The sequence below is a fragment of the Leuciscus leuciscus genome, assembly GCF_965113295.1.
Source record: "Leuciscus leuciscus genome assembly, chromosome: 13".
NCBI lineage: Eukaryota > Metazoa > Chordata > Actinopteri > Cypriniformes > Leuciscidae > Leuciscus > Leuciscus leuciscus.
This window is the reverse complement of record NC_138737.1, coordinates 15915352-15942175: the sequence shown is the minus strand read 5'-3', so window position 1 is coordinate 15942175 and position 26824 is coordinate 15915352. Positions and strand designations below refer to the sequence as shown.

Sequence of the window (26824 nt, the reverse complement as noted above, 5' to 3'; positions counted from 1 at the left end):
AAATGGCTGATGTAAAGCATCATATTTATTTGCTGGCCAGGTCTGACCACCTGTTCGGCCCACTAGCACAGAGAGCGAGTCACCCTTTCTAGCTCAGATCTTCATCAGATGCCGTTACCTGACAGAATCTGCCACATGACAGAGAACGGATGCCAACTCATGGTCATTATTTTCACCAGCACAAATATCCCTGTGTAAAAAATACATCCTCCACCCCCTCTCTCACGATATCTGTCTTTCTCATTCTAGTAAGTTGGTTCATTCGAAGGCTGATATCTACCAGTGTGCCGGACATGATTTTTGGCCATTTGAGTAAACTGATACACACTAACTGATCTTATCAACCCACAACCGAGACATTGTGTTTTTGTGTAGGGGTTATACAGATTACACACCCATAAACAGATAAAGACCCAGGAGTCTCATAAAAGCTTCGTCCTGCTAGGAGAAAACTCAACAGATTCTTCTACTATTTTGAGACGTGGTCTCTCCTGAATCCCTAATCAGGTTTCAACATTATGGATGGAGCCGTTCTAAGGGAGTTTGGGTCAGTTGACTTGCCCTATCTGGACCAGTATTGTGTTTTATCTTCTATATCTTATGTTCATTGATCAAGTACATGTGTTTTTATGTATCGCAAATGTTTGTGATGTATTAATGTCAAATTACACTGATTTAAATGCCACCAAAGGAGCAGTGTCTATAGATGATGAAATTGCGAGAATTACTTAGTCTTCATTAACAATTTTTATATTAGTTTCACACTGGATGCCATTATTTGGGATTGTTGTCAACAAAAGTATGTTTACATGAATCTATTGTTGTCAGGGAATTACTTTATAGATAATAATGCTAAAAATAACTATTTAGAATAAACGGTCAATGATTCCTGTGATGGATCCTCTTTCCAGAATAAGCAGGTATATATTTTCATATAATCATTTATATTTAGATGTATATTAATATAATATATATATATATACAAACATACAGATAAACATTATAATAAACCAAATTATACCAATTTGGTTTAATTATACCTTAAACCAAATTATAAATATTACTCAGATAAATATTTACTTTTTCCAATCAGTATTTATAATAGGGAGATAAATAAATTGTATGTTATAATTTTTAATTAATGCCTTAAATTAACATTAACTTTGATAGCCTTATAATGCATGTTGTAAAGTCTTAAGAATATATATATTACCTATTAATTGTGAAAAGTGAAATTACTGAACCTAAATATACGAGCTTGATAAAAATGCAAATTTTAGAAGAAAATTTCAGATGGCACTTAGAGGCTTTTGCATCTGAAGTCTTCATATATATATACATATATATATATATATATATATATATATACACACACATATATATATACACACACACACACACATTTGATTTCTTTATTTGAATCCACCAATCAAATTTCTTACAGAAAGGATTCAAATATTCTCAGAGATAACACTGTGATAACAACGCACACACACACACACACACACACACACACACACACACACACACACACACACACACACACACACACACACACACACACACACACACACACACACACACACACACACACACACACATATATATATACACACACACACACACACACACACATATATATATACACACACACACACACACACACACACACACACACACACACACACACACACACACACACACACACAAATATATATATATATATATAGTACCAGTCAAAAGTTTGGAAACATTACTATTTTTAATGTTTTTGAAAGAAGTCTCTTATGCTCATCAAGCCTGCAGTTAAAAAACAAAACAAAAAAACAGTAATATTATGAAATATTATTACAATTTAAAATAATGGTTCTCTTTTTTAATATATTTTAAAATGTAATTTATTTTTGTGATGCAAAGCTGAATTTTCATCAGCAAGTACTCCAGTCTTTGGTGTCTTATGATCCTTCAGAAATCATTCTAATATGATGATTTGATACTCAGTTATTATCAATGATGGAAACAGTTGTGCTGTTTAATATATATTTTTTGGAATACTTTTTTCAGGATTCATTGATGAGTAAAACGTTAACAGCATTTATTCATTAAAACAGCATTTATTCAAAATAAAAACATTTCTAACAATATAAATCGTTACCATCACCTTTTATCAATTTAACGCATTCTTGTTGAATTAAAGTAGGCTACTAATTTCTTTTAAAAAAAATAGTTATTGTTCCCAAACTTTTGAACGGTAGTGTATATTGTTACAAAAGATTTATATTCTAAATAAATACAGTTCTTTTTAACTTTTTATTCATCAAATAATCCTGAAAAAAGTATCTCAGGTTATAAAAAAAATATTAAGTAGCACAACTGTTTCCAACATTGATCATAAATCATCATATTAGACTGATTTCTGAAGGATCATAAGACACCAAAGACTGGAGTACTTGCTGATGAAAATTCAGCTTTGCATCACAAAAATAAATTACATTTTAAAGTATATTAAAAAAGAGAACCATTATTTTAAATTGTAATAATATTTCATAATTTTAGGGTTTTTTATTTTATTTTATTTTTTTAACTGCAGGCTTGATGAGCATAAGAGACTTCTTTCAAAAACATTAAAAATAGTAATGTTTCCAAACTTTTGACTGGTACTGGTATATATATATATTCTTATGAGTACTGATGCATTAATATATTTAGACATTCTTATGCAGCTTTGCGTTCAGATATGCAGATTGTTCCTTTAGGGGGAGAGAGAGGGAGAAAGAGAGAGAGAAAAAGGGACAGTAGAGGGAGAACAGTAGAACTACAAACACATTAATTGTATAGTGCACAAAGCAGCACAGCTACCAGCCTGCAGCATTTGTTACAGGACTGGAAAACCTGTCTGAATAGAAGCAGGAAGGGAAGATGAAAGGGGCTTTAGGTGATGGCTGAATATTCTTTGATGCCTTTTGGTCTGTCGGTCATAATGAGGTCTACAATGCAAAAGTTGTATGGAGGAGATGTGTGCGTGTGTGTGTTCATTATTTTATTTATAGATTTTTAGCTAGTGTTTGAATCTAAAATGTTACACGGAATGATGTTAGCTCTCTGACATGGCATGATTGTTTCAGTCTTGGACAAGACCATTAGGGCATGATTTAAAACACTGCATGAGAAAGAGACACAGAGAAAAAGAAACAGCAAGTGCAAGAGAGAGAGGTTTGATGTGGACATATGCTGTATTTGGGGAGAAAATGAAACAGAAATGTCTGCGTGTGATGATGTCACCATCTGCAAAAATTCCAGTGGGACTAATTAAATGAATGGAACAGACACGCCTGCCTCTCTCTCTCTCTCTCTCTCTCTCTCTCTCTCCAATGTTTAAGATGTGGCTGGTGTACTTTGAAACACTAACTGGGTTAAAAAAACCTGCAAGTATAGGCTTATTACACTTCAGTTATACTTCAGAAACACTCCTTCTCCCTCACACCTCAAATATTGCTATTATACCTTTATATGGGTGCCATCTTACCTCTGAAATGCAACTCTCCAGCTCAAAATACAACTTTATAGCTCTAAAATAATGTAGTTCTCTGTAAAACAACCCTACATCACCCTCCATCAAACAACCTTTAACATTCAAATAATGCACTTTTATCTCTGAAATACTGCCACTCTGTTTCAGAAATATCATCCTATACCTCTGATATTCTGTCCTATACCTCTAAAAATGATGCTGCTCTGTTTCTGAAATAGCTTCCTATACTGTACATCTGAAATGCTGTCGCTCCTTCTCTGAAATACCATCTAAATACTGCTTCGGAAATATTTTCTCTGAAATTCTGCTGCTCTGTCTATGAAATATCTTTCTATATGTGAAATACTGCTCCTCTATCATACAATTTATTCATACTCTACAATACTGTACAGTTAGCCTGACGTCGTCATACTCAGATTCTAGTCAGAATATGAGTCTGATACTGCTCCATTGAGCTGTGATTAAGGCGCGTGTTTCAACCGAACCTGGAAAGAAAATGTCTCTGCACTCAATTGGATAGACCTACAACCAATCAGAGCAACGGAGTAAGTGACGTATGTTCTTCATTCATCTTTCCGGTCGACAAATGCCTTGATCGCGGTTCTCTGTTCCTCTTTTAAACTGAACGCACTGTCGATATCTTCTATAACAGACGCGATGGCGGAATCTACACACCTCAATTCTCCAGTGGCAGTCATCTTTGTTGTAAACGATTTCAACCCAAGCAATCTTTGGTGACGTGGATGATTATGTTACTGTTGATCATCTGTCCATCATCATATAAAGCCCACCCTGACAATTTGATTGGTCCGAACAGCTCTGGTTCGAGCATAATTGCTCCACAACGGATCAATTCCAGACTGAACTTCCCGACCTCAAATGTTGTGGGCGGGGCTAAGTTCAGCTGGCATCCAGGCTATTGTACAGTAGGCCTACTTCTGTCTTTGAAAACAGCTCTGTGCAACTCTATCCCAAACCCTTTTACCCTCAAATACTGCCTTGCAATTTCTGAAACATTTCCCCTTTGCCTCAGAATTACTGAGGTTTTAACTCTAATACAGTTTCGTTTATTTGCGATGGCAAAGGAAAGAAGTGAGTGAGATGTTTTTGCTAAATCAATTGATCAAAAAAAAAGTTTTCCAATGCACAATTTCAACCATAATCATTCTCTCCCTCTCTCTCTTTTCAGCATTCATTTGGCCTGAAAAATAATGGTACATTTGCTGCAATTACAGGCTTAAATAATGGTAAATAATACAAATAAATAATGGGTAATATTAACTCTTTCCCCGCCATTGATGAAAATTTTCATCATTTATGAGACAACGCTTTCCCGCCATTGATGGAAATTTCCGTTATGCGGTAGGGGGCGCTATAAGGCATCTTCTGAAAGGGTAATGAATCTCCTGATCAAAACACAGATGAAGAAGCAGCAGAAACAAGTGATATCTTATGTAAGCATACGCATATGTAAAATATTGCGATCATCAACATTAAACAGCATATAAATCAAAACTGCCTAATGTTACTGAATGAAATGGCGACCCAGGACGAGCTGTAGGACTGTGCAAGCTTTCTGCAAGCTTTCAACTACTTCATCTGTGTTGATGAAATCCGATCTGAATGTAGTCTTGGACAAAAACACAATTTTCTCAGCTTTTTCCTCAAAATGTTGCTCTTTTTTAATTAAACTTACCCACATTCGTTTAAGGGGCATTGTTTACACGACACCGTTTAAAAACGAACTAAAACGAAAAACTTTGTATGCGTTTTGGCCGTTCGTTTACACGTTAACAGAGTTTTGGGTGCCTGAAAACGCAAAGTTTTGAAAACGGTTTTGACGATGACGTCATGCACATGCGTATTACGTGCTCAGTCTATAGTGTTTCATCGCCATCTAATGGCCTGGCAGCAGAATACAGGGTTTTTAATAGTTTTCGTGGATCCATGTGAATGGGGATCGTTTTGACAATGTCTGTATGCGGAAAACTCAAAGGAAAAACTTCTATGGAAGTAAAATAATGCCAAATGTTTTTGAAACAAAAAAGCCTGTTGAATTGCACTACTTGAAAAAAATATGCATTGCATTAACCATGCTTGCATTTTAATGCATTGTATTTTTAGGGCTTGAATTTTTATGGGCTGAAATTCAGCATGGTTGAATATTTAAGCTGCGAATATTTAAATTCTACGTTGACAACCAGGAACTGCAGGAAAAGCAGTAGATTGCCGAGCAAACTCTCCATCTGCTATTAGTCGACCTCACCAGCAGGTGGTGCAAAAGCACGTGTTGTTGACGAAGACAGAGCAACAGTTAGAGCAAGCCATTCATTCATAAAACTAATTTACAGTAATGTAAGTGTATTTGTGATTATTATGACTGCTGTTTTATGTTAAATTCAGTGTCTTCACAGTTACTGTTCTTGTGTAGCCTACATGCATCTTTCTCTACCGTGAACAAGATTATAATGTTATTCCCCTGATCCGGATGTATAAATCCAATGTTACATTTGAGGTTGACATATATTTCTCTTGGTTGTTTAGTTGCCTTAACTTAGTAGGCTACTAGGGTTTCCCTCAATACTTCAGGATTCCCCTACTGGACATAAAACGCTTAACGTAGCTTAATGGACTAATACAGTGACATTAAAGACCAAACTCGCAGGCAAGCACATGGACTCAGAATATGAACTTAATACGCAAAGTTTAATGCTGAGCGTTTCCCAGTGATATACTGTAACTGGCATAAAGTTGGCTTGGCGTTGGACAGTCGCACATTTAGGGACTGTCTCTAAAGTTACATACGACATTGGTATACACGTTTCTAACTTCAATAGCATTTGAAAAGAACGACTTACAGTCATAAAACCAACTGTAAAGTGTTCATGTAGTGTCAGGCATAATGCGCACCCTTTCGATTTTTGATATTTATTCAAATTAATTGAAGTTTGTTATTGAAGTTAGAAACATGTATACCAATGTTCTATGCAACTTTAGAGCAACCCCTAAATGTGCGACTGTCCAATGTCAAGCCAATTTACATTTAGGCTAAATTTAGTCATTTAGCAGATGCTTTTATCCAAAGCGACTTACAGTTAAACTAACGGAGGACAACAATATACAAGTGCTATACTCTTCCCAGTTTAATCTAATGCAGTAGGCTACACGTAGGCATATAGCGTTTTGTCACGACGGAAGGGGAATCCTAGAGTATGATTAGGTATTGAGGGAAACCGATTTAATCCCGTTCATGGTAGAGAAAGCTGATAACATGTAGGCTACACAGGGAAAGTAACAATGAAGTTATTGAATTAAACATAAACACAGCTTTTGTGTCTTTATCATCTTTTCCGCATATATACTGACCCAGATAATCATTTTAATTTTATGAATGAATGGCTTCTTTTTTTTTTTTTCTTTTTTTTTTTATGAATGAATGGCTTGCTCTAACTGTTGCTCTGTCTTCGTCAACAACACGCACTTGCATCCCCTGCTGGTGAGGTAGACTAACAGCAGATGGAGAGTATGCTTGGCAATCTACTGCTTTTCCTGCAGTGCCTGGATGTCAATGTTGAATTTACTGTCGAATTTGAACAACTGAATTTGTGGAAGCGAATTTGCAAAGCGAAATAAAACGGATCGAAAATTGCCTGTTGAATATTATAGGTTGTATTTTTAAACAGTTTTACTATTTTGGAAGTGAAATATGAAAGGTGAATATGGATTATTTAATTTTTAATAATGGCAATGTGTTTGAAATGTTTTGAATTGAAATATCCGCAGCTTAAATATTCAACCATGTTGAATTTCAGTCCATAAAAATGCAAGCCCGAAAAATACAATGCATTAAAATGCAAGCATGGTTAATGCAATGCCTATTTTTGATCAAGTAGTGCAATTCAACAGGCTTTTTTGTTTCAAAAACATTTGGCATTATTTTACTTCCATAAACTTCTCTGTTTTAAGCATATCGTTGTTGTGTAAACGTACCCTCAGACTCTTTGCTTTTTTCTGACATTGAAAATGAATTGCAAAAAATATCTAGCAATTCAAGTCTTGCTGGAGATTTGCTAGTGATTGAGCTGGACTGGTATTAATGCAAAGACATGTTGATGACACTAGCCAGTGGGTGTTTGGCAGTGTTTACTGAGAGTTCATAAAGAACTAATGAACACACAGCGGAAGTTTAGTTCACACACACACACACACACACACACACACACACACACACACACACACACACACACACACACACACACACACACACACACACACTCACACTTACAAACACACACACAATGCCCTTCTGCTGTGTGTTCAGTCCGTTGAGATTCCAAAAAGGACAATGTTAATAAGTATAATAAAGCTTGTAATGAAGCTCAGTGGATATTATTTTAAAGATGTGATTTGAAGTCTAATGGAATGAGACTTGACTATAAAATTAATTCCACTTAAATTTGTTAAAATACTTACAGTATCCCAACTTAATGTGCAGTATAAGTAAACCCATGGACTATCTGTTTGTACAGCAATGTGGGGCAGGGAGTGTTTGGAAAACCTTTTTGGAAAAGGTTTGGTGTCACCAATGGTGCAGAAACTACACTGCAGATTTCTGGGTATGATGTGAGAATATAAGTGACAGTCAGTATCTTTTTGTGTGTTGGTGTCTGTCCACCTGAACACTGTAAAACTCCCCCCCGACAGGGGCTCTCCTCCCCACCCCTTAGCTTTTAACAGAAGAGTTTTCTAGTGAGCACTGCTGGTTGAAAGATAATTAGTTCGCTAAATCTGCATAATCTGACACATTCCCACAGCGACTCATAGACTTTCCTGAGCCAGGAAAAACATTTCCAAATCACCTCTTCATGTTGTTTATCTCTCTCTTTCTTCTGCACACCATTTTCTCTGTCTAATGTTTCTGTTTTTCCCCACACAAAATCTATCTCTTTCAATCTGCTGAATAGCTATTTGTGTCTGGAGTTTCATTAGTTTATGTGTGTATTGTGTACCATAAATACAAAGAGGCAAATTCATTATTAAACACATTGATACTAATCAGGAGCAACTCACAGACCTCCATTACAAAACTGCAGGGGGAATAATGGGGAAGAGTTCGCTAAGAATGAACTCTGCCTATTAATAATGTCATTTATTTTCGCATGCTGTCTGTGTTGTGTTAGCATTTAATACACTAAAGGAATTATGCAAATCAGGTAATGGCGCAAACATGCTCAAAATTAGTACTGAACGCCATTTGCACAGCACAGTTCCCCATCTTGCAGGCCGATTCTGCATGATTTGAGATTGTGGAGGCTGCAGAAACTACTGTACTGCATCGCTCCATTACTGGAGTCCAAACACCTGAATCAGCTCTTTAAAATGCAGATTCTCATCAATGCCATGTTTTTGGATTTGTGCCCGGTTATAATGCTTTTCTCCATCATTTGATCATCATTGGATGAATTACTGTTGCCATGATCAAAATGTACACACATTTCTCTTTGTAATAAAATTCTGTTAACCGTCCGTTTTCCACAGAAGACTTAATGATGAGTGTGCTCTCATTGGCTGGCTGATACTATTACATGCTCTCACATGATGTCTTCTGACTAAAGCTTACAGTAATAGCGTAAGCGCACACAACTGCACACATGTATAGAGTTTGTTTGTATCTTTTGCATTTTCAGATTTTCAATTCTCTCCAAATGAAATGCTTAAATCTGTCTGTAGGATTAAAAGAGTATCAGGATCAGAATGAGGAAGCTGAATAGTGCTTTATATTTTGCAGTTTCCTTTGGAACCAATGGTCTATGTAGTTTTGTGATTTAATTTCACTAAACCCAACATAAATATTCCTCAGAAATGTAAATTATTTTCGGTTAGAGTGTGAAATGTGAGGGGGTTAGAGGGGATCCGACTCTGATAATTAAAGCATAAATAAATCCCCAATCTGCGTCATATATTTAAAAGCACACTTAATTCTACACATAACATTTCAACAGCTCACACACACACACACACACACACACACACACACACACACACACACACACACACACACACACACACACACACACACACACACACACACACACACACGTTGTGTTTTCATGTTTTATAGAGACTTTCCATAGACATAATGATTGTATACTGTACAAACTGTATTTTCTACCCTAACGCTAAACCTACCAATCACAGAAAACTTTCAGTATTTTTATATTTTCAAAAAACATCACTTTGTATGATTTATAAGCTGTTTTCCTCATGGGGAACATAAAATGTCCCCACAAGGACAAGGATTTCGGATATTTCCATCTTTATTGGAACAGTTTGTCACCATAATGTAGGGTTTACACACACACACACACACACACATATTGTTTACGTCCATATATATGCAGTGGGGAGAACAAGTATTTGATACACTACCGATTTTGCAGGTTTTCCTACTTACAAAGCATGTAGAGGTCTGTAATTTTTATCATAGGTACACTTGAACTGTGAGAGACTGAATCTAAAACAAAATCCAGAAAATCGCATTGTATGATTTTTAAATAATTAATTTGCATTTTATTGCATGACATAAGTATTTGATCACCTACCAACCAGTAATAATTACGGCTCTCACAGACCTGTTAGTTTTTCTTTAAGAAGTCCTCCTGTTCTCCACTCATTACCTGTATTAACTGCATCTGTTTGAACTTGTTACCTGTATAAAAGACACCTGTCCACACACTTAATCAAACAGACTCCAACTTCTCCACAATGGCCAAGACCAGAGAGCTGTGTAAGGACATCAGGGATAAAATTGTAGACCTGCACAAGGCTGGGATGGGCTACAGGACAATAGGCAAGCAGCTTGGTGAGAAGGCAACAACTGTTGGCGCAATTATTAGAAAATGGAAGAAGTTCAAGATGACGGTCAATCTCCCTCAGTCTGGGGCACCATGCAAGATCTCACCTCGTGGGGCATCAATGATCATGAGGAAGGTGAGGGATCAGTCCAGAACTACACGGCAGGACCTGGTCAATGACCTGAAGAGAGCTGGGACCACAGTCTCAAAGAAAACCATTAGTAACACACTACGCCGTCATGGATTAAAATCCTGCAGCGCATGCAAGGTCCCCCTGCTCAAGCCAGTGCATGTCCAGGCCCGTCTGAAGTTTGCCAATGACCATCTGGATGATCCAGAGGAGGAATGGGAGAAGGTCATGTGGTCTGATGAGACAAAAATAGAGCTTTTTGGTCTAAACTCCACTCGCCGTGTTTGGAGGAAGAAGAAGGATGAGTAACATCCCAAGAACACCATCCCAACCGTGAAGCATGGAGGTGGAAACATCATTCTTTGGGGATGCTTTTCTGCAAAGGTGACAGGACGACACCTGTATGCATATCAATAAGCATATCAAGGTCCTGGAGTGGCCTAGCCAGTCTCCAGACCTGAACCCAATAGAAAATCTTTGGAGGGAGCTGAAAGTCCGTATTGCCAAGCGACAGCCCCAAAACCTGAAGGATCTGGAGAAGGTCTGTATAGAGGAGTGGGCCAAAATCCCTGCTGCAGTGTGTGCAAACCTGCTCAAGAACTACAGGAAACGCATGATCTCTGTAATTGCAAACAAAGGTTTCTGTACCAAAGATTAAGTTCTGCTTTTCTCATGTATCAAATACTTATGTCATGCAATAAACTGCAAATGAATTACTTAAAAATCATATAATGTGATTTTCTGGATTTTTGTTTTAGATTCCGTCACTCACAGTTGAAGAGTACCTATGATAAAAATTACAGACTTCTACATGCTTTGTAAGTGGGAAAACCTGCAAAATCGGCAGTGTATCAAATACTTGTTCTCCCCACTGTGTATATATATTTATATATATATAGATGGACATGAAAGTTCACAAGACTACCAACATCAGTACCACCATCAGCCACTACAGTATCTGCCAGAACACCCAGACCCAGCCTGAAAGCTTACTCTCTCTGTAAGTAATTGTATATTTCAGTGTTTTGGTGCACTCAGCAGTGTATCAGAACACATTCAGCGAGAGCATGATGACATTTAGATAGCGCTAGAGAAGAGAATGAGATCCCCTCCAGAAACATGCCGTCTAATAGCCTTTCTGATCAGTGTAACGCTCCTGTGCTGATATGGTTTGTGTGTGTGTGTGTGTTTCAGAATGCAAGAGCGGGCGGCACAGAGGGTGTGCGCGTGGTTCTTGCTGGTGTTTTTGACCCTTCTGTCTCTCTGGGGTCACCTGTCTGACGCCTCTTCTCATCGCAGTCACATCGGTAAGTCAAGGTCAAAGTTCATTCAGTCAAGCCTGTTGTTATTGTTTTACTTTCATTTAAACCTACAGCGTTGATCATTTTAATGAGCTATCTCATTTAAAAAACAGCTGATGTGGATTGCATGAAGTCAGATTTGGGGCGATATTACCATAAATATTCTCCGTCTGTTTTTATTTTAAGGATCTGAAGTTTTTGTTTGGTGCTTATATTTGTCTGAACCAGAAATTTGAACAACCCAAAGACAGAAAGCAGTGAGTTCTGTAGACAGCTCAGTGGTAGGTGGATGCTTAGATCAGCTTAAAATAGTCTAGAGGATGTTCTCTATTTATGAGAAGCACTGATGGACCGCAGGACACTGATGTCTTTGGGGTCATGTAGAGGCCACTGCAGAATGTTCCAGTAGAAAGTTCTGCTGAAATGATAAGAGTTTAGTTGTCCTAAGCACTTGTTTCTCTTATAATTATTGAAGATGACATTGATTCTGATTTATATAATTGGCAGACACTATTAAAGCTTCTGTTTTGTGGCAAGTTACACTACCGATCAAAAGTACAGGGTCTGTACGATTTTTTTAATGCTTTTGAAAGAAGTCTCTTATGCTCACCAAGGCATCATTTATTTAATCAAAATACAGTAAAAACTAAAAAGTAAAATGGTGAAATATTATTACAACTTAAAATACGTTTTTTTTCTAAATAACATTTTTTCAAAGATTTTGTGATGGCAAAGCTGAATTTTCAGCATCATTACTCCAGCCTTCAGTCTTGCATGATCCTTCTAATATCTTTCTAATATTCTGATTTGTTACCCATTTGTTATTAACAATGTTGAAAACATTCATATGAAGCTGCTTCATATTTATGTGGAAATTGTTAAATATAAAGTTATTTTATACAAATTATAGATGTAGAAAAATAATATTTTGTAACAATGTCTTTTGATCAACTTAACGAGTCCTTGCTGAATAAAAGTATTAATTTCTTTAAAAAACAATTCCCAAACTTTTTCCCTAACTATCTTAAATCAGTAGTAAATCAAATGTAAGTTTTGTTATTTGTTCATTTTGATAACCATGTTGCAATATCTACCTGAATTTATAGACAAACTTCTGATGGAACACAGTGCAATTCACACTTTTTTCAATATAGAGTGTATTTTGTCCATTAAAGCAAAATGGTCGTTTTTAAGCAGTGTTACTAAGAAATTATTTTGATGAGGGTGGTAGACCTATCTGTCTTTTCCTGACTTGTGCAGTCATTTTAGACCACTTGCCTGAAACTATTAATAGTTGAACTAAATATGAACTTCTGTCATCTCGCAGCAGAATGGAGGTTCAGATTTTTTTTTTTTTTTTTTTTTTTTGGAGAGGGTGGATGAGACCACGAAAGGGAATATTAAAACAAAGGGAATGATTTGTGAATACATTGCTTTTATTGTCACTTTAAATATATATATAATTAATTATACAGCATACTACTGGAATGTACTGTATGATGTAGATCCCTATAAAACATAGTGTCACACATAGTGTCTCTGTTTACAGTATATGAGTGTGCACTGTCCCGTTTGTGAATATGAAATCTGCGTGCTTTTGTTGGCCACCATCTAACCCCACAAAGTATTTCTTTTTTTAGATTGGATAAGTAGTCCAGAAGTTGAGCATGTGAGACAGTCAGAGGAAGGAAATAGTTCAGACAATCAGTTAATTACACACTACTGCTAACAGGTCAGAGCAAGGTGACTGAACACACACACACACTAAACCACTGGGAGGGAAAAACTAATAACTCTAAACTCTTCTTCCCTTCGAGCAGCAGAGGCTTCAGGGACAATGAGCTAAATGAGAGTGAAGTATTTGTTTCACACACACATACACAGGGAATATAGCCAGAAAGTTTGCTGCTACTGTAGGTCATTCTTTATGAGGCTCATCCTCTCAATAAAACTAATATCCCTGGAGAGAGAGAGAGAGTAAATGAGGGAGAAGGGCTGCAGAGATCCACTGAAGGGCAGAAAGAAGAGAAAGAGTCAGAAGTGTGGAAAGAGAGACCGAGACAGATGAGTGTGTCATGAGATGAAATGCAGGAAGAGACACAGCTCTTGTGGACGACTGCAGTCCTGAGCTCTCATGCCCTCTGAGTGTGTGTGTGTGTGTGTGTGGGGGGGGGTCCTGTGCCCTTCTGCCCTGTAAAACATGAGTCTCTCTGACATCTCCTAAACCTAAGCAAGACACTGAGACCAGTGACATCAAAACTATGAAGATGAACAGTTGATTTCAGTGGGGACGGTGTGGTGCAAGGACGTAGAGGAAAGAGGGGTTTTTTTTATTGTGAAAAAGCTTTATAGCTGAGCAAAGTTAACTTGTGAATTGGTTCATTGGGAAGATCCATGGAGATTACATTGTTTAAAAATAATCAATTCACTGATTCAAGTCAATGTTTAGCATCTTTTTTAATAGCGAAATAATTAAATGTTGCTTTTTGTGCTATCTATATTTGTTTTGATTAATTTCATTGATTTATTTAATATGTAGCACTGGTCTAAAAATACTGTTTTAGTGAATTGGTTCAATGAGAAGATTCATTGAGATTAAAATTTTTTCAAAGATTTGAATACATTTATATACTAAATATAACTATATATGGAAAGTTTGAAAAACTTAGCATAGTATCTTGTGTTGACAAAATACTTTGTTAAACACTGCTGTTTTTGCTTTAAACTATGTTTTTTAATAATCTAGTGGGGAATACAAACCAGTTTTTACAGTTTAGTGTAAATTTATATGTGAAATTGCAACATTTGCCCCAATGGACATGACAATTAGGGTATTGAGTGTCATTCATTCAGAAAGGCTTTTTGAGCCAGATACTAGCCACAAACAAATACTATTCTGATTAAAATGATATAATCTGATAGTTTAAATATTTTTGCCCCCTTACATAGCTTCAGTGTAACTGCTATTTGTTGCTTGTAGCATTGCAAACTTATTTTCCAATAGCAGCTTTTACAGCCCGATCTCATGAAAGTGCGTATCTATACCACAAATTTGATTTCTTGTGCCATTTACACGGCAAAAATGTTTTTTTTTTGCGTGCATATGATACGCAGTTTTCGCGTGCATATGATATGGCGTGTAATACGTACGTACTCCGTACCCCTAATCCTACCCAAGGGGTTTACAGTGCGTATAGCATATGCACGCAAAAAACATTTTTGGCGTATAAATGACACGAGAAATACAATTTGTGGTATAGATACGCACTTTCATGAGATCGTGTTGGCTTTTACTGTAGTTCAACACTCCAAATGATGAGCTTTGAGTTTTAAAGTTGCTTCCCCAACACTGTTTGTGTGTTTGAGAGTGTGACGGTCACATTGTCATTGACCGATAGTGCTGTCATGTGACACAACCGACTTGTTCAGTTTTTATGATTTCTGTCACCCCTGACCTTGTTTTATCCCCAATCTGCCGGCTCCCATATATTCTCTCTGTCTCTTTTTGTGTGGATTTGAACATCAACAACAACAAAAAAGATATTTCTGAGTCACATTCCTTGCACTGATCTTTGAGATGTCAGTGAGGCTTTTTCAGTTATTAAGGATTATACTGTATGCTTAGAAAATTGTATAAAACATATCAACAGAAGAACTCCACTTTCACTATAACAACGACAAAAAAGAAATAGCTTTTGCACTCAGTGTTTGTCAGTATGTTTTTCAGTTTTAGATCATTTTTACAAATTAGATTATATACATAAAATACTTCCACATTTCTCACACACGCACATTCTTTTAAATTCAATAGATGTTGTATCGCTATTGATGTATCAGATCTCCCTGGTTATTTAACCAGTAGATGAGTTTTTCTGTTTATGTCATATGGCTGAAGGTCTTTCTTTTTGTTCTGTAATAACTCTAAAAGCAGGCCATTTCAGACTGTCTGACAAAAAAGAAAAGAAAAAAGATTCACAACTCCTTTTTGCTTGAGTTCTAGCAGGAACTGCATCCATGATTCTCTGCTGTGTGTGAGCTCTTCCTGTGACTGTTCACAGTCTGTCCAAGACACCCATATGGCCTGTGAAGAGACACAGAAGGAGAATTAAAAATGTGAAACTTTCAAGCACGCTGCTCCGTTTTCATCTGTGGGGTAAAACATGTAGGTCACGCCACCATCAAACCCTCCCAGAGCTCCTCAACCTCATTCAGTTTTATTCAACCATCTTTTTTCACCACTTTTGGGCTTTAGTGTCACTATTTTTGAAATCATGTCATTTCAGTAGCAAAGCTATTGTATTTAGTTCATTACATATCAGTATAGTGTTCACAAATGTTATATTTTCTTTACGAATATTTCATCAATCAAGCTGTCTAGTATTTTACACTATTGTTCAAACTAGCGGTTGGTAAGATTTCAAAAAAGAAATCTCTTATGCTCATCAAGGCTGCATTTATTTGATCAACAATACAGTAACAATTGTGAAATTGTATTACAATTTAAAATAACTTTCTGTTTTAGTATGTTTTAAAATGTAATTTATTTCTGTGATGGCAAAGCTGGATTTTCAGCATCATTACTCCAGTCTTCAGTGTCACATGATCCTTCAGAAATCATTCTAATATAATTATTTGATTTTCAAATACATCTCTTATTATTATCAATATTAAAAACAGCTATGTGGCTTAATATTTTTGTGGAAACCATGATACATTTTTTTCAGTATTCTCTGATAAATAGAACTTTTAAAAGAAATGCATTTATTTGAAATACATTTTTGTAACATATGTCTCAGCTCTCACTTTTGATCAATTGAATGCATCCTTGCTGAGTAAAAGTATTAATTTCTCTTTTTTTAAGTCTTACTGACCAAAGTTTTGAACAGTAGTGTATGTCAGCGGTTTAAAATCAGAATTTCCCAAATGATCACTTATTTTAGTTGTTTTGTTTGATGAATCAGGCGAACAGGCTACAAAATGGAATCAATTAACGATTCACTCTGAATCATTTAGAAAGCCCACTCACACACACTGAATTGCTTGGAATGGTTTTTCACTCTGTAAAACTGATCTACAATCAATTGAAACCACTTACTGTAAACAAAGCATGTATTAGCTCAAATTACATATTTTATTTTATATTTAATATTCCTAAAACTATATCAAGTAGCTTAAACTACGTTTGCCATGTAAGGTGTAGTGTAACTAGCAACTTTCCTCTTTCAGCTTAGCTAAGCTAATTTTCACTGCTTTAAAGTATTTTTATGCTCCCCTTGTTTCATTAATTATTAGCATTCACGTTCCATTTCATTTAGATTGAGGCACCCTTTTAAGCAACTGGCTCTAGGCTCCATTAGTGTTTGATTATTCAAAACAACATTATTTGGTCTTTTATTTATAATTTGCTGACTATAATTTTAGCGAGACTGTTGCTTTAGAAAAGAAGTGCCTCTGGTCATATTTAGCACTCTTACCTCTGATTGGTCAGAAGAGTCTTCCCTGTGTTTGTGTTTGTGTGTGTGTTAAGAATGCACTGGAGTAAGTGATTTAAAATGAGTGTTTATGAGTGTCTTAAACAGGCTGTTTTGAGCTTGATGGGTGTTCATGTATTCCATCAGAGCGTGGTGTTTAATCTCTGAGCAGATGGCAGCGAGCTCACACTCTCCATAAACAAAAACAGCTTCCTATCCATCAGGCGTCCTGATTACCGCAGACTCAAACATGTGTTCAGGCAGAATTCTGCGTGAGAAAAGGTGCTGACACATTATTCTTTTAAAATAAAGAAAATGGTGCTGATAAGTGTGATTCCTGTGCTCACATTGTGGAGGTGTTATTTTGAGAGAGCTGTTGAAAGGGAACTTTTATATAACTATGGAAAATATTATCATACCCAACCTGTGAACCTGCTAATAGAGTAATGTTTTTAATGCCTCTAGTGCAGAGAAACAGTACTGAAAAGCTAATACCTTTCTGGCATGAAACTCTAGTCTAGATGTCTGTGAATGTATTCGCAGTAGCAAGTCTCAGTTGCTCTGTAGCAGCAGCGTAGCAGATCTATTCCGTCAACACCAAATTATTATTAACTTACCAATCTCCCGAGAGTTGTCATGACAGAACTTCTTTTTTAGAGAATATGGAAAAACAGATTCACTAGAAATATTCTCTCCTAACTTAAAGGGATAGTTCACCCAGAAATGAACATTCATTTACTTACCCTCACGTTGTTCCAAACTTTTGTGGCTTTTTTTTCTACTGTGAAACACAAAAGATGTATGTATGATGAAGTATGTTTCAACTGATTTTGTCTACATTATGAAAATCGGGGGTGCCTCAAAAAGTCAGTGTTATTTTGGTATTATGGTTACACTATTATTGTATTTATTAATATTTTGAATTAGCTTTTTTATATATATCTATGGCTTTTTTTTATATTTTCAGTTTTCCTTTTCCTTTTAGTTTGTTTTAATAATTTTGTTATGGTCTTATTTTTTATTCCTTTTTTTATTTCTATTTCTTTTTATTTCCATTTGAGTTATTTTAGTACTTTAACTTAATTTATTTCAGTTAGTTATTGAGGCAACATTTCAAATTTTCATTCGAGTTTAATCTTAAATAACAAGTTTTCTTATAATATTTATATTTTAATTATTATATATTAATGTATGTTTTATTTCAATTCATGATTATTTTTTTTTTTATAGTTTAAGTTTTAGTTAACAATAACAACACTGCAAAATTAACCGAGACGACTCATCTAGTATATTATTTTGCATCAAATATGGAAACATGAACCATGATGTTTGGTCATGTGATGTGCGAGAACCAATGAGGTTTGACTTTGAGGTTCAAATTGCATATTTAATGTAGTTTGCCTATGCGTGCATTGATCAGCGTTTTGATTTGATTTGAAAGTGTATAAAAGTTGAATTATTCTGACATAATCACATACAAAGTTATCGTATACATCAGAAGTATATCGTAAAACAGACACCATATATTGACACTAAACCCATAGACCTTTCAGAAGATGTATAATTTGTTAATATTATTCATATTTGTAGACAGTAGTCTATATAATGTAAACAAAGGTGAACAAAACTCAAGGGCGGACCAGTGAGGTTAAAACCTTTATGTCCTTTTTGCAGCTTGAAACTTTTGGACCCCATTGACTTTCATTATATGGACAAAAACAGCTCAAACATTCTCCAAAATATCTTCTTATGTGTTCCACATTAGAAAGAAAGTCACACAGGTCTGGAACGACAGGAGGGAGACCAAATTATGATAGAATTGTCAAATAAAAGCAAAGCAGCCTATGATTCTATTGCACATACCAGTCTGTAAAGGCTATTTTTGAAGAGCTTTGGTCAACTGACTAGAGCAGTGCAAAATACAAGAGATGGTGAGAGAGAGTGGCATCTCCTGGGACATTTCCATCATATTCTTACTAGGTGGTCTCATCAGGGTTCTGTATAAAAGTGCTGACCCCTTCCACTGGACCTGAGGGAGATCACACCACAAATATGTATTTGAAGATGCAGATGGAGCCAGCACTCTGGGACAGCATGCTGTCCTCTGACATTTGATGAGACTCTGGATGACAAGACGGAAATGAGGAAGAGATGATTGCGAAAGGAAAGAAGGAAACACAGAAGCGCGGGATGACAGGAAAGGGGAAAGGTTCCGTTCCTCTCAAATTGGAGCGAAAGAATAACATCTTCAGCTTCAACGGGATTGGACAGCTGTCAAAATGCCACTTTTTTTCTCTTTACCCCTCCTTTTGTCTCTCTCGAGGGTCTGAAGTGTATTGGAGAAAATTTGTTTGAGAGTTGGCTGTTTGCACTGGGAGTTTGACTGAGGTGTGTAAATGTAGGTCGGGCTGAGAAGGAAGGAACACTGACCTCTGGATTATTGGAAGAGGCCTGACCAGAGCAGACAGGATGTGTGATACTCATGTCCGGCCATGTTCTCTTCTCGTTTATCCCCACAGGCATCTGTCTGACATTTCAGAATATTTTAGAAAGCCAAAGCCTATATGTATTCTGTTAACAGGACAAGAAAAACACAAACATATGTAAGGTTGCATGGCATATAATATAGTAAAACGACAATGGAATCAAAACTTCAACAGTATTATATCAGCATTTTGTTTCAGGCACTGTGACATGAAACAAAAATGTATGCAATGACACGTGAGATTCATTAAATGTTTTTTTTAATAGACATATTATGTAAATTTGCCGTTATTAATGTTTAATTATGTATTTAATCTATTATTGTGAGTAATACTAATTTGTCAAGTTAGTGATGTGAAATTATTATTTAGTTTTGTGAAAATGTAAGTACACCCCATGATTTCCCTTTTTCCAACTGGCACTGACTTTGAAATATTTAATTCTACAAAAGACCTACAGCAATTGAATTTCTTATGTGGAATTATTTTTTCGTTTGGCTCGAGGTGATGGTGCAAAGGACCCTAGGTTGAAATTACTCCGAATCATCCCTTTAAAACACTGAATGGGTTAATGTATAACTCCAAAAGAAAATACGAAACTAATTGTAAATAAATGATAATTAATTATTAAATCTATTTTGATCATCATACAGTACCTAAGGCAATTTATTTACTATTTAAAGTCACAATGAATTTTCCACTGTGACGTGACGTACATCTGAGTGAAGTTATCGAAAATGGCGGGGATTCAGTTCTATGCATCAGTTGTTAATTGAATGGAGGCAGATGCAAATGTAAGCTTGCAGTCGATTGAAAGGGGTGGAGTTTACGTAGAATAAATCATTGGAGAAGTCCTGCATACATCACAGAGAGAAGTCTGTTTATTTAGATTAGGTAAAAAAAAGAAGAAGAAAAAAGAAAGAAACCTACATGGATGAGTTTTTCACAATAAGATCAAAATGTTTATTTTTTCATTTAAAGCCAACTTTAAGATTAAGGGCCTTATCTTGCACCAAGCGCAATTGACTTTGTACACCGACGCATGTATCATTCCTATTTTGCACCCGACGCACAGCGGACTTTTCCCTCGACAGACGCACGTCGGTAAATTAGGGAATGAACTTGCGCTCCCGGGGGCGGTTCAGCAAAAAGAGGAGGCGTGTTCCGGCGCAAACGTTCCCTGGGGCTATTTTGCAGTTTCCAGAAAACAATTCCGCCATAGACCAGGAAAAACCTATAGTCTAAAGTCAGTGGCGCGTTTTCAGTGGCGCTTTCAGATGCTATTTTAAGGGCGCATGCTTGGCCATAATGTAGCGCGTGCACAACGCGCATACACTTTGCTTCTCTCATCTACACACAGACGCAGCAGTTGCCATTTTTGCAAACCATACATAATTACAAGGAAAAATATTCCACACGAGGGAAATCATTGTGGTGTCCATGAAGATGTGAAAAAATAGGCATAAATCTAGCTCACACATTTACCAAAATTATTATACTCCTGTTTAAACGAAGCTAATTTGGGTGAGTTTCTCCAATCCCCATACAATGTCACTTCTCTGTGTTTTATGGCCCTGACGAGAACGTCGGTCTCCTCGGCTGTGAACCACTCCTGGCATGCGCCTGGCAAATCCGCGGTTATAATAGCAAACCGCCATGGAACAAGCACGCCTGCTCTTAAAGGGAATGTGAGATGATGCTCTGATTGGTTTATTTCACGTTACGCCCAAACCACACCTATTAGTAATGTAGTTACTTCAGACCATCCCATTTTATATTTCCGAGATCCCCCCACAAAGTTACTTGCGTTTCGCGTTTGATACTTGCGTTTCAGATCGTTAAAATAGGGCCCTAAGTATCAATACTGAGGTTTCAGAGGATGGCATCGTAGCGAAGAAAAAAATTTGTTTCCATTGCAACCCTATGAATCTTGTACTCTGTCTCTTCTCTCAGTCAATAAAAATCTCACTGTGGGATTTAAGTGTTTATATTTTATATCCTTACCATGTCTCACACTCTCAATAAGTCTCACGTCTTCAGTGTGTCTGTCTTTGATGGATGGAGCTTTTTACCTCCATTCGATGGTCTGTAATTAACGTCAATGCTGCCGATGCCCTAATAGAGACTGAGAGCGGGGGAAAAAACGGGTTAGAGAAAAGTGCTTGCTGGGCAGATTTTGCTCTCGGCCGTCATTTTACATGAACCTCTCCATTTCACAGTTATCAGGAAGGGATGATCTCCTGTCTCCTGCTACAGTGGGGGCTTAAATAATCTAACACCACACTGTCCCAAAGAGAGCGTATGCTGGAGGACAGCATGTTTTAACAGATTAGCAGATTAGAGGGCAGTAGAGCAGATCTCTCCACCTGCAATGCCACACGCAGACCTCTCGCTGCCAGATGCACAGGAAGGAGACAAGACACAAACCAGATCAGAAGTGAGAATAAATATCCCCAACATGGCAGTGATCTGAAATGTGTGAGAGAAATATGCTTAAGCTGGGTTTATATTTGCTAGTCCTTTAATATTAGAACTTTAAATATAACACAAATGCTACTAAAATACTAATCCGCTTTTTTTGCCCTAATCCGACTTTAATATTACATACTCTTTCTGGGCAGAGAGAGAGAGCGTAAGTGTGTGTGTGTGTGTGTGTGTGTGTGAGAGAGAGAGAGAGAGAGTCAGAGAAAGACAGAGCCAAAAGAGACTTTTTTGCCATATTTTGATATTTAATGATGCTTCGATATATCTGCACAGGAAGTGATGTCATTAACAGCACATTCTCGCCATCTGCCAGAGTTATATTTGTGACACATTCTGGGAACGGGATGTCTAAACGCTTACTTTCTGTGCAAGAGAGGTCACTATTGCTCCCAGCCGTACAGATTTTCAAAAGTGATGCATAATCACACATGACAGAAATCTGCTTAGGGAAAACAGTAAACAACTGTTCAGGCTGGTTCAATTGCCTGATGTCGCCTGACAGATTCAAGCTTTAGTCTTATGGAATTTTTGTGTGTGTTTTCAGGTACGTCTCTGTCAATGACACACAGATGACACATTAGCTCTGTTCCTAAACCTAGTGAGCTGCCTTGAAAATATAATCGAATAATTTGCAATTAATGCATATTGAATGTTAAAATGCCTTTCAAATATAATGCAATAAATTAATTATTGTGATTGCACTTGTCTGTCTGTTGTGTTTAACCTACATATATTTTAAGAAATGGTTATTATGGGTAGGTTTAGTGGTAGGACTGGGATTAGTGGGATTAGTTATATTGTTACTAAAATTTAAATTTTCCTACACATTTCTGTCCATTGTATTTTATATACTTTCTATAAAATGGCTATGTTTGGGTTTGGAGATGGGTATGATATAAAAGATTTGTAACTATCTTTAGCTATAAATATGTAATAATGTTTACGTTTGAATGTTATCAATATGTCCATGTTGTACATTTCAGCATCTATCCAAACATACAAAAATGTACTTTTTGTACCTGTAAATGTTATGTGTTAATACCTACATATTAACAATGAGACCAGGCGGGTAATTTCTGATAGTGAATGCAGTATACAGTGTTATTTTACTATTATTTATATACTGTTATATAAATAAATTCTAAAATGCTGTCTAGGTAGCCAGCTCACTAAGTGTTGATACAGAGCTATTATATCTGTGGAACTCATTAGGGAAAGCAGGATTCATAAGAACCATCCCGCTTTAATCGGGTTTATACATGCTCCAATAGACACTACAACAAAGGAGCAATGGTCTTGTACTTTAATAGAGAAACAATCTCTTAATGACTGAAGAGAAAGCGAGAGAGAGAGTGATAGGGAGAGAGAGAAAGAGAGAGAGTGCACTGGTGCAGGTGTAATTCCATTATCCCTCTCAGTTGTGTAACTGCTCCAGGTGTCTTCAGTGCTCGAGAGCAGCAGGGCGTTTCCTCTCATCAAGGCTTCATAATCATCTGCGCTAATGAATATAATAACTGCACAAGTGCAGACTGTGATTGGATGATAGCCTGAGATCAGCCCCTCCCACAGATTAAAACCCTCTTAAAGTGACTCATCCTTTCTTGGTTAATGGGCCGTCCAGAAGTGGCTGTCGTGATAGCCAGGATACACACTTAAACAAATACATACACAATGCACTTTCCACAATAAAAATAAACATGAATACGTTACACTTTATCTTATATACACGTCTATTTAATGCATTTATTTATTTTTCTATGAGAAATACAAAGTTCTGCCTTGAAGCTCTAGATGGCACAGTTGACAGGTCCTTTACTCAATCTACTTGCAATTACATCATTATGTATAGAGCACAGCTGATTGGTTCCTGCTGTATCAGTAGCCAATGAGCTCACTGCTCAACCTTCAAATACTGGTAAGCATTTTCTGTAGCAGTTGCAGTGTGCTTTCAGAAACCCTCCACCTTCCCATGCTCCACCTGTATAAATCAGCTACGGGTAATTCATGTACGCTATATTGTAAAGCAGCAACATGTCTTACTTGCTCACAGCTGCGTGTCGTGTGTGTATTTGCAGTAGCAAGTCCTGAACTTGCTCTGCAGCAGCGTAGCAGATCTATTCCACCAAGACCAAACAAATCAACATTGTCATATCCATTACTATGTCAAACTACCACGACAGAACTATTACTGTAACTTTAATAAGTTATGGTTTTTATTTTTTTTTTTTTTTTTTTTTTTACAGTGTTATCTGTAGTTAAACGTCTCAGAGTTTGTAACATTTTTGCACAATTTTTCATTTTGCAGCTCACTACCTCAAAACTAAACAATAAAAGACAGAGATAAAACCACTCTGGTTCTCCACGTGGAGAGAGCTCTAGCTGTTACAGTAGAGCATGGTATTGTATAGTGGACAACACTAGAGAGCAGGTTAAAAGGGTTTTTAATGGGACGCCCATATTCCCAATCCATCTAGCCTTTATTTTTAATACATGCCTCCACTGATGCAGACTACAATAAAGCACACGGCTGGTGAAACTTGCTCTGGCAGACACATATACACACACATTTAACACAAACCAAATCAAAACTACATCATTAAAAGAGCATTATCAGCATCCACCTGATAATGATGATGAACCCTACATTATGTAACACAAAATGTCCCCACAAAGATATCGTAAAATATTCAAAATCCTTATCATTATGGGGACATTTATTGGTCCCTGTGAGGAAAACAGCTTATAAATCATACTAAGTTTTTTTTTTTTACATGTAAAAATGCAGAAAGTTTTCTGTGAGAGGTAGGCTTAGGGGTAGGGTTAGTGTAAGGAGATACAATATACAGTATACAAATATTGTACACTACAGTATACACATTTGTATGTCTATGGAATGTCCCCATAAAACATGAAAACCAAACATGTGTGTCTTTGTGTGTGTGATGGTAAACTATCTGTATGAATTGTGATGTGTGTGGTGATCTGGTGAACCCTGATGTGGGGCGGAGCTCAATTTGTCCTCTGAAATAGAGCCTGATTGAAATGGCCATAAAATGACACAGGCTTTAATAGCCATGTCATGAAACTCCCCCTCACAAAGCGGGAGGAAAAATCCGCTTGTAAAAGTGAAATATGTTTCTGGGGATGTTTATATGGTTGAATCTCCAGAGGAGATCAGATGTCATCAGACTCACTTTTCAGTCCATCTCGACCAATCAAAGCAAATATTAGACAACAGATACATCAACAGATTATATTATATTATATTATATTATATTATATTATATTATATTATATTATATTATATTATATTATATTATATTATATTATATTATATTATATTATGTTATGTTATGTTATATTACATTACATTAATCAAAACCAGCATAAGACCACAAAATCACGCTCGTTCACACACTCTGTCAAGTCTGTATAACATGTCTGAATAATGTATAGGATTGCATGTACAGAATTATGCTAGTGCCATTTGGGGAGATATTTCTAGTTACAGTACTGTATGAATGACGTACGTTTGTGTGATCGCTGTGCTCAACATACATAATACAACACAGATGTTAGCAGTAAGCACGCTTACATAAGTTACCCGTCCACATTGATCATGTATGAAAGTTAACAGGTGCATGCATTTATAGTACCAATAATTTAATACAAAATAGAAATATACAGTCACCGTCAGCAAAGATGTCCGAAAGAGCCTTTACGGAATAATCTTAAAATGAGCTTAAAATGACTTCAAAGCAACACTTGTTGTGATGAATTTTTTAGCACATTATTTATTCCTTCTGAGACTGTGTTGAAGGAGTGTGTACCTACCTTTCATTGTATTTTGTTGAACAATATTCTGTGTATTTGAAACTTTTTTGGAAATAAAATTACAGGCTCTTTTGTTTAGCTAGGATTTAATGTGTCCTAAAATGCAAAAATACAACTTCATGTAGTATTATTATTATTATTATTATTATTATCTTTTTTCATAATTTGACAAAGTTACAGCTTTTGGAAAATTATGCACAATAAAACTATCCTGTTTATATATGATATTTACCCTGATTTTTCTTCACACGTCACATGTCTCACATTTCATGCTCTTGCAGGGACATTACTGTCTCCTTGGTAAGCATGTACTGTACATAAAAAAAAAAAAAGTTTAATGTGGCCTTCATATAACAAAAATACAGTTCAATATATTAGGTCTAATAAAAATCAACTCCTGGGACATTTCTTGGACTTCTTGACATTTTTGCTCTCTGCCTCAGTGCAGTGTAAGTGTTATTGCTGAGATATATTTTCAATTTGAATGTTTTCAAACCTACTGACAAAGGGAGATTCTCATAAAACCCATTACCTTCAGCAATGCGTCTCTTTATGCATCGGGTCTTCTGAAAAGTCAAACAGGTTAATAGTATATGAGAACATGTGTCTGTGTTCACTGCATTGTTTTATAATACCTGCCAGCAATCTGCTTACAGTGTATTACAGTGCAGTGCACAAACAATTGAGTGCGCACCTACACACACACACACACACACACACAAGCACAGTGAATAC

The 26824-nt window shown here is 36.4% G+C and overlaps 1 protein-coding gene across 1 annotated transcript in view; it reads left to right on the top strand.

The window, feature by feature from the left end:
* Positions 1-26824, top strand: part of tafa3b (TAFA chemokine like family member 3b) — a 109673-nt gene that overhangs the window by 68096 nt on the left and 14753 nt on the right. Inside the window, exon 2 of the mRNA XM_082188648.1 lies at positions 11711-11823. Within this exon, the coding sequence (XP_082044774.1) occupies positions 11712-11823 (112 nt within the window). The 5' untranslated portion in view covers position 11711. The remainder of the gene's footprint in view (positions 1-11710; positions 11824-26824) is intronic.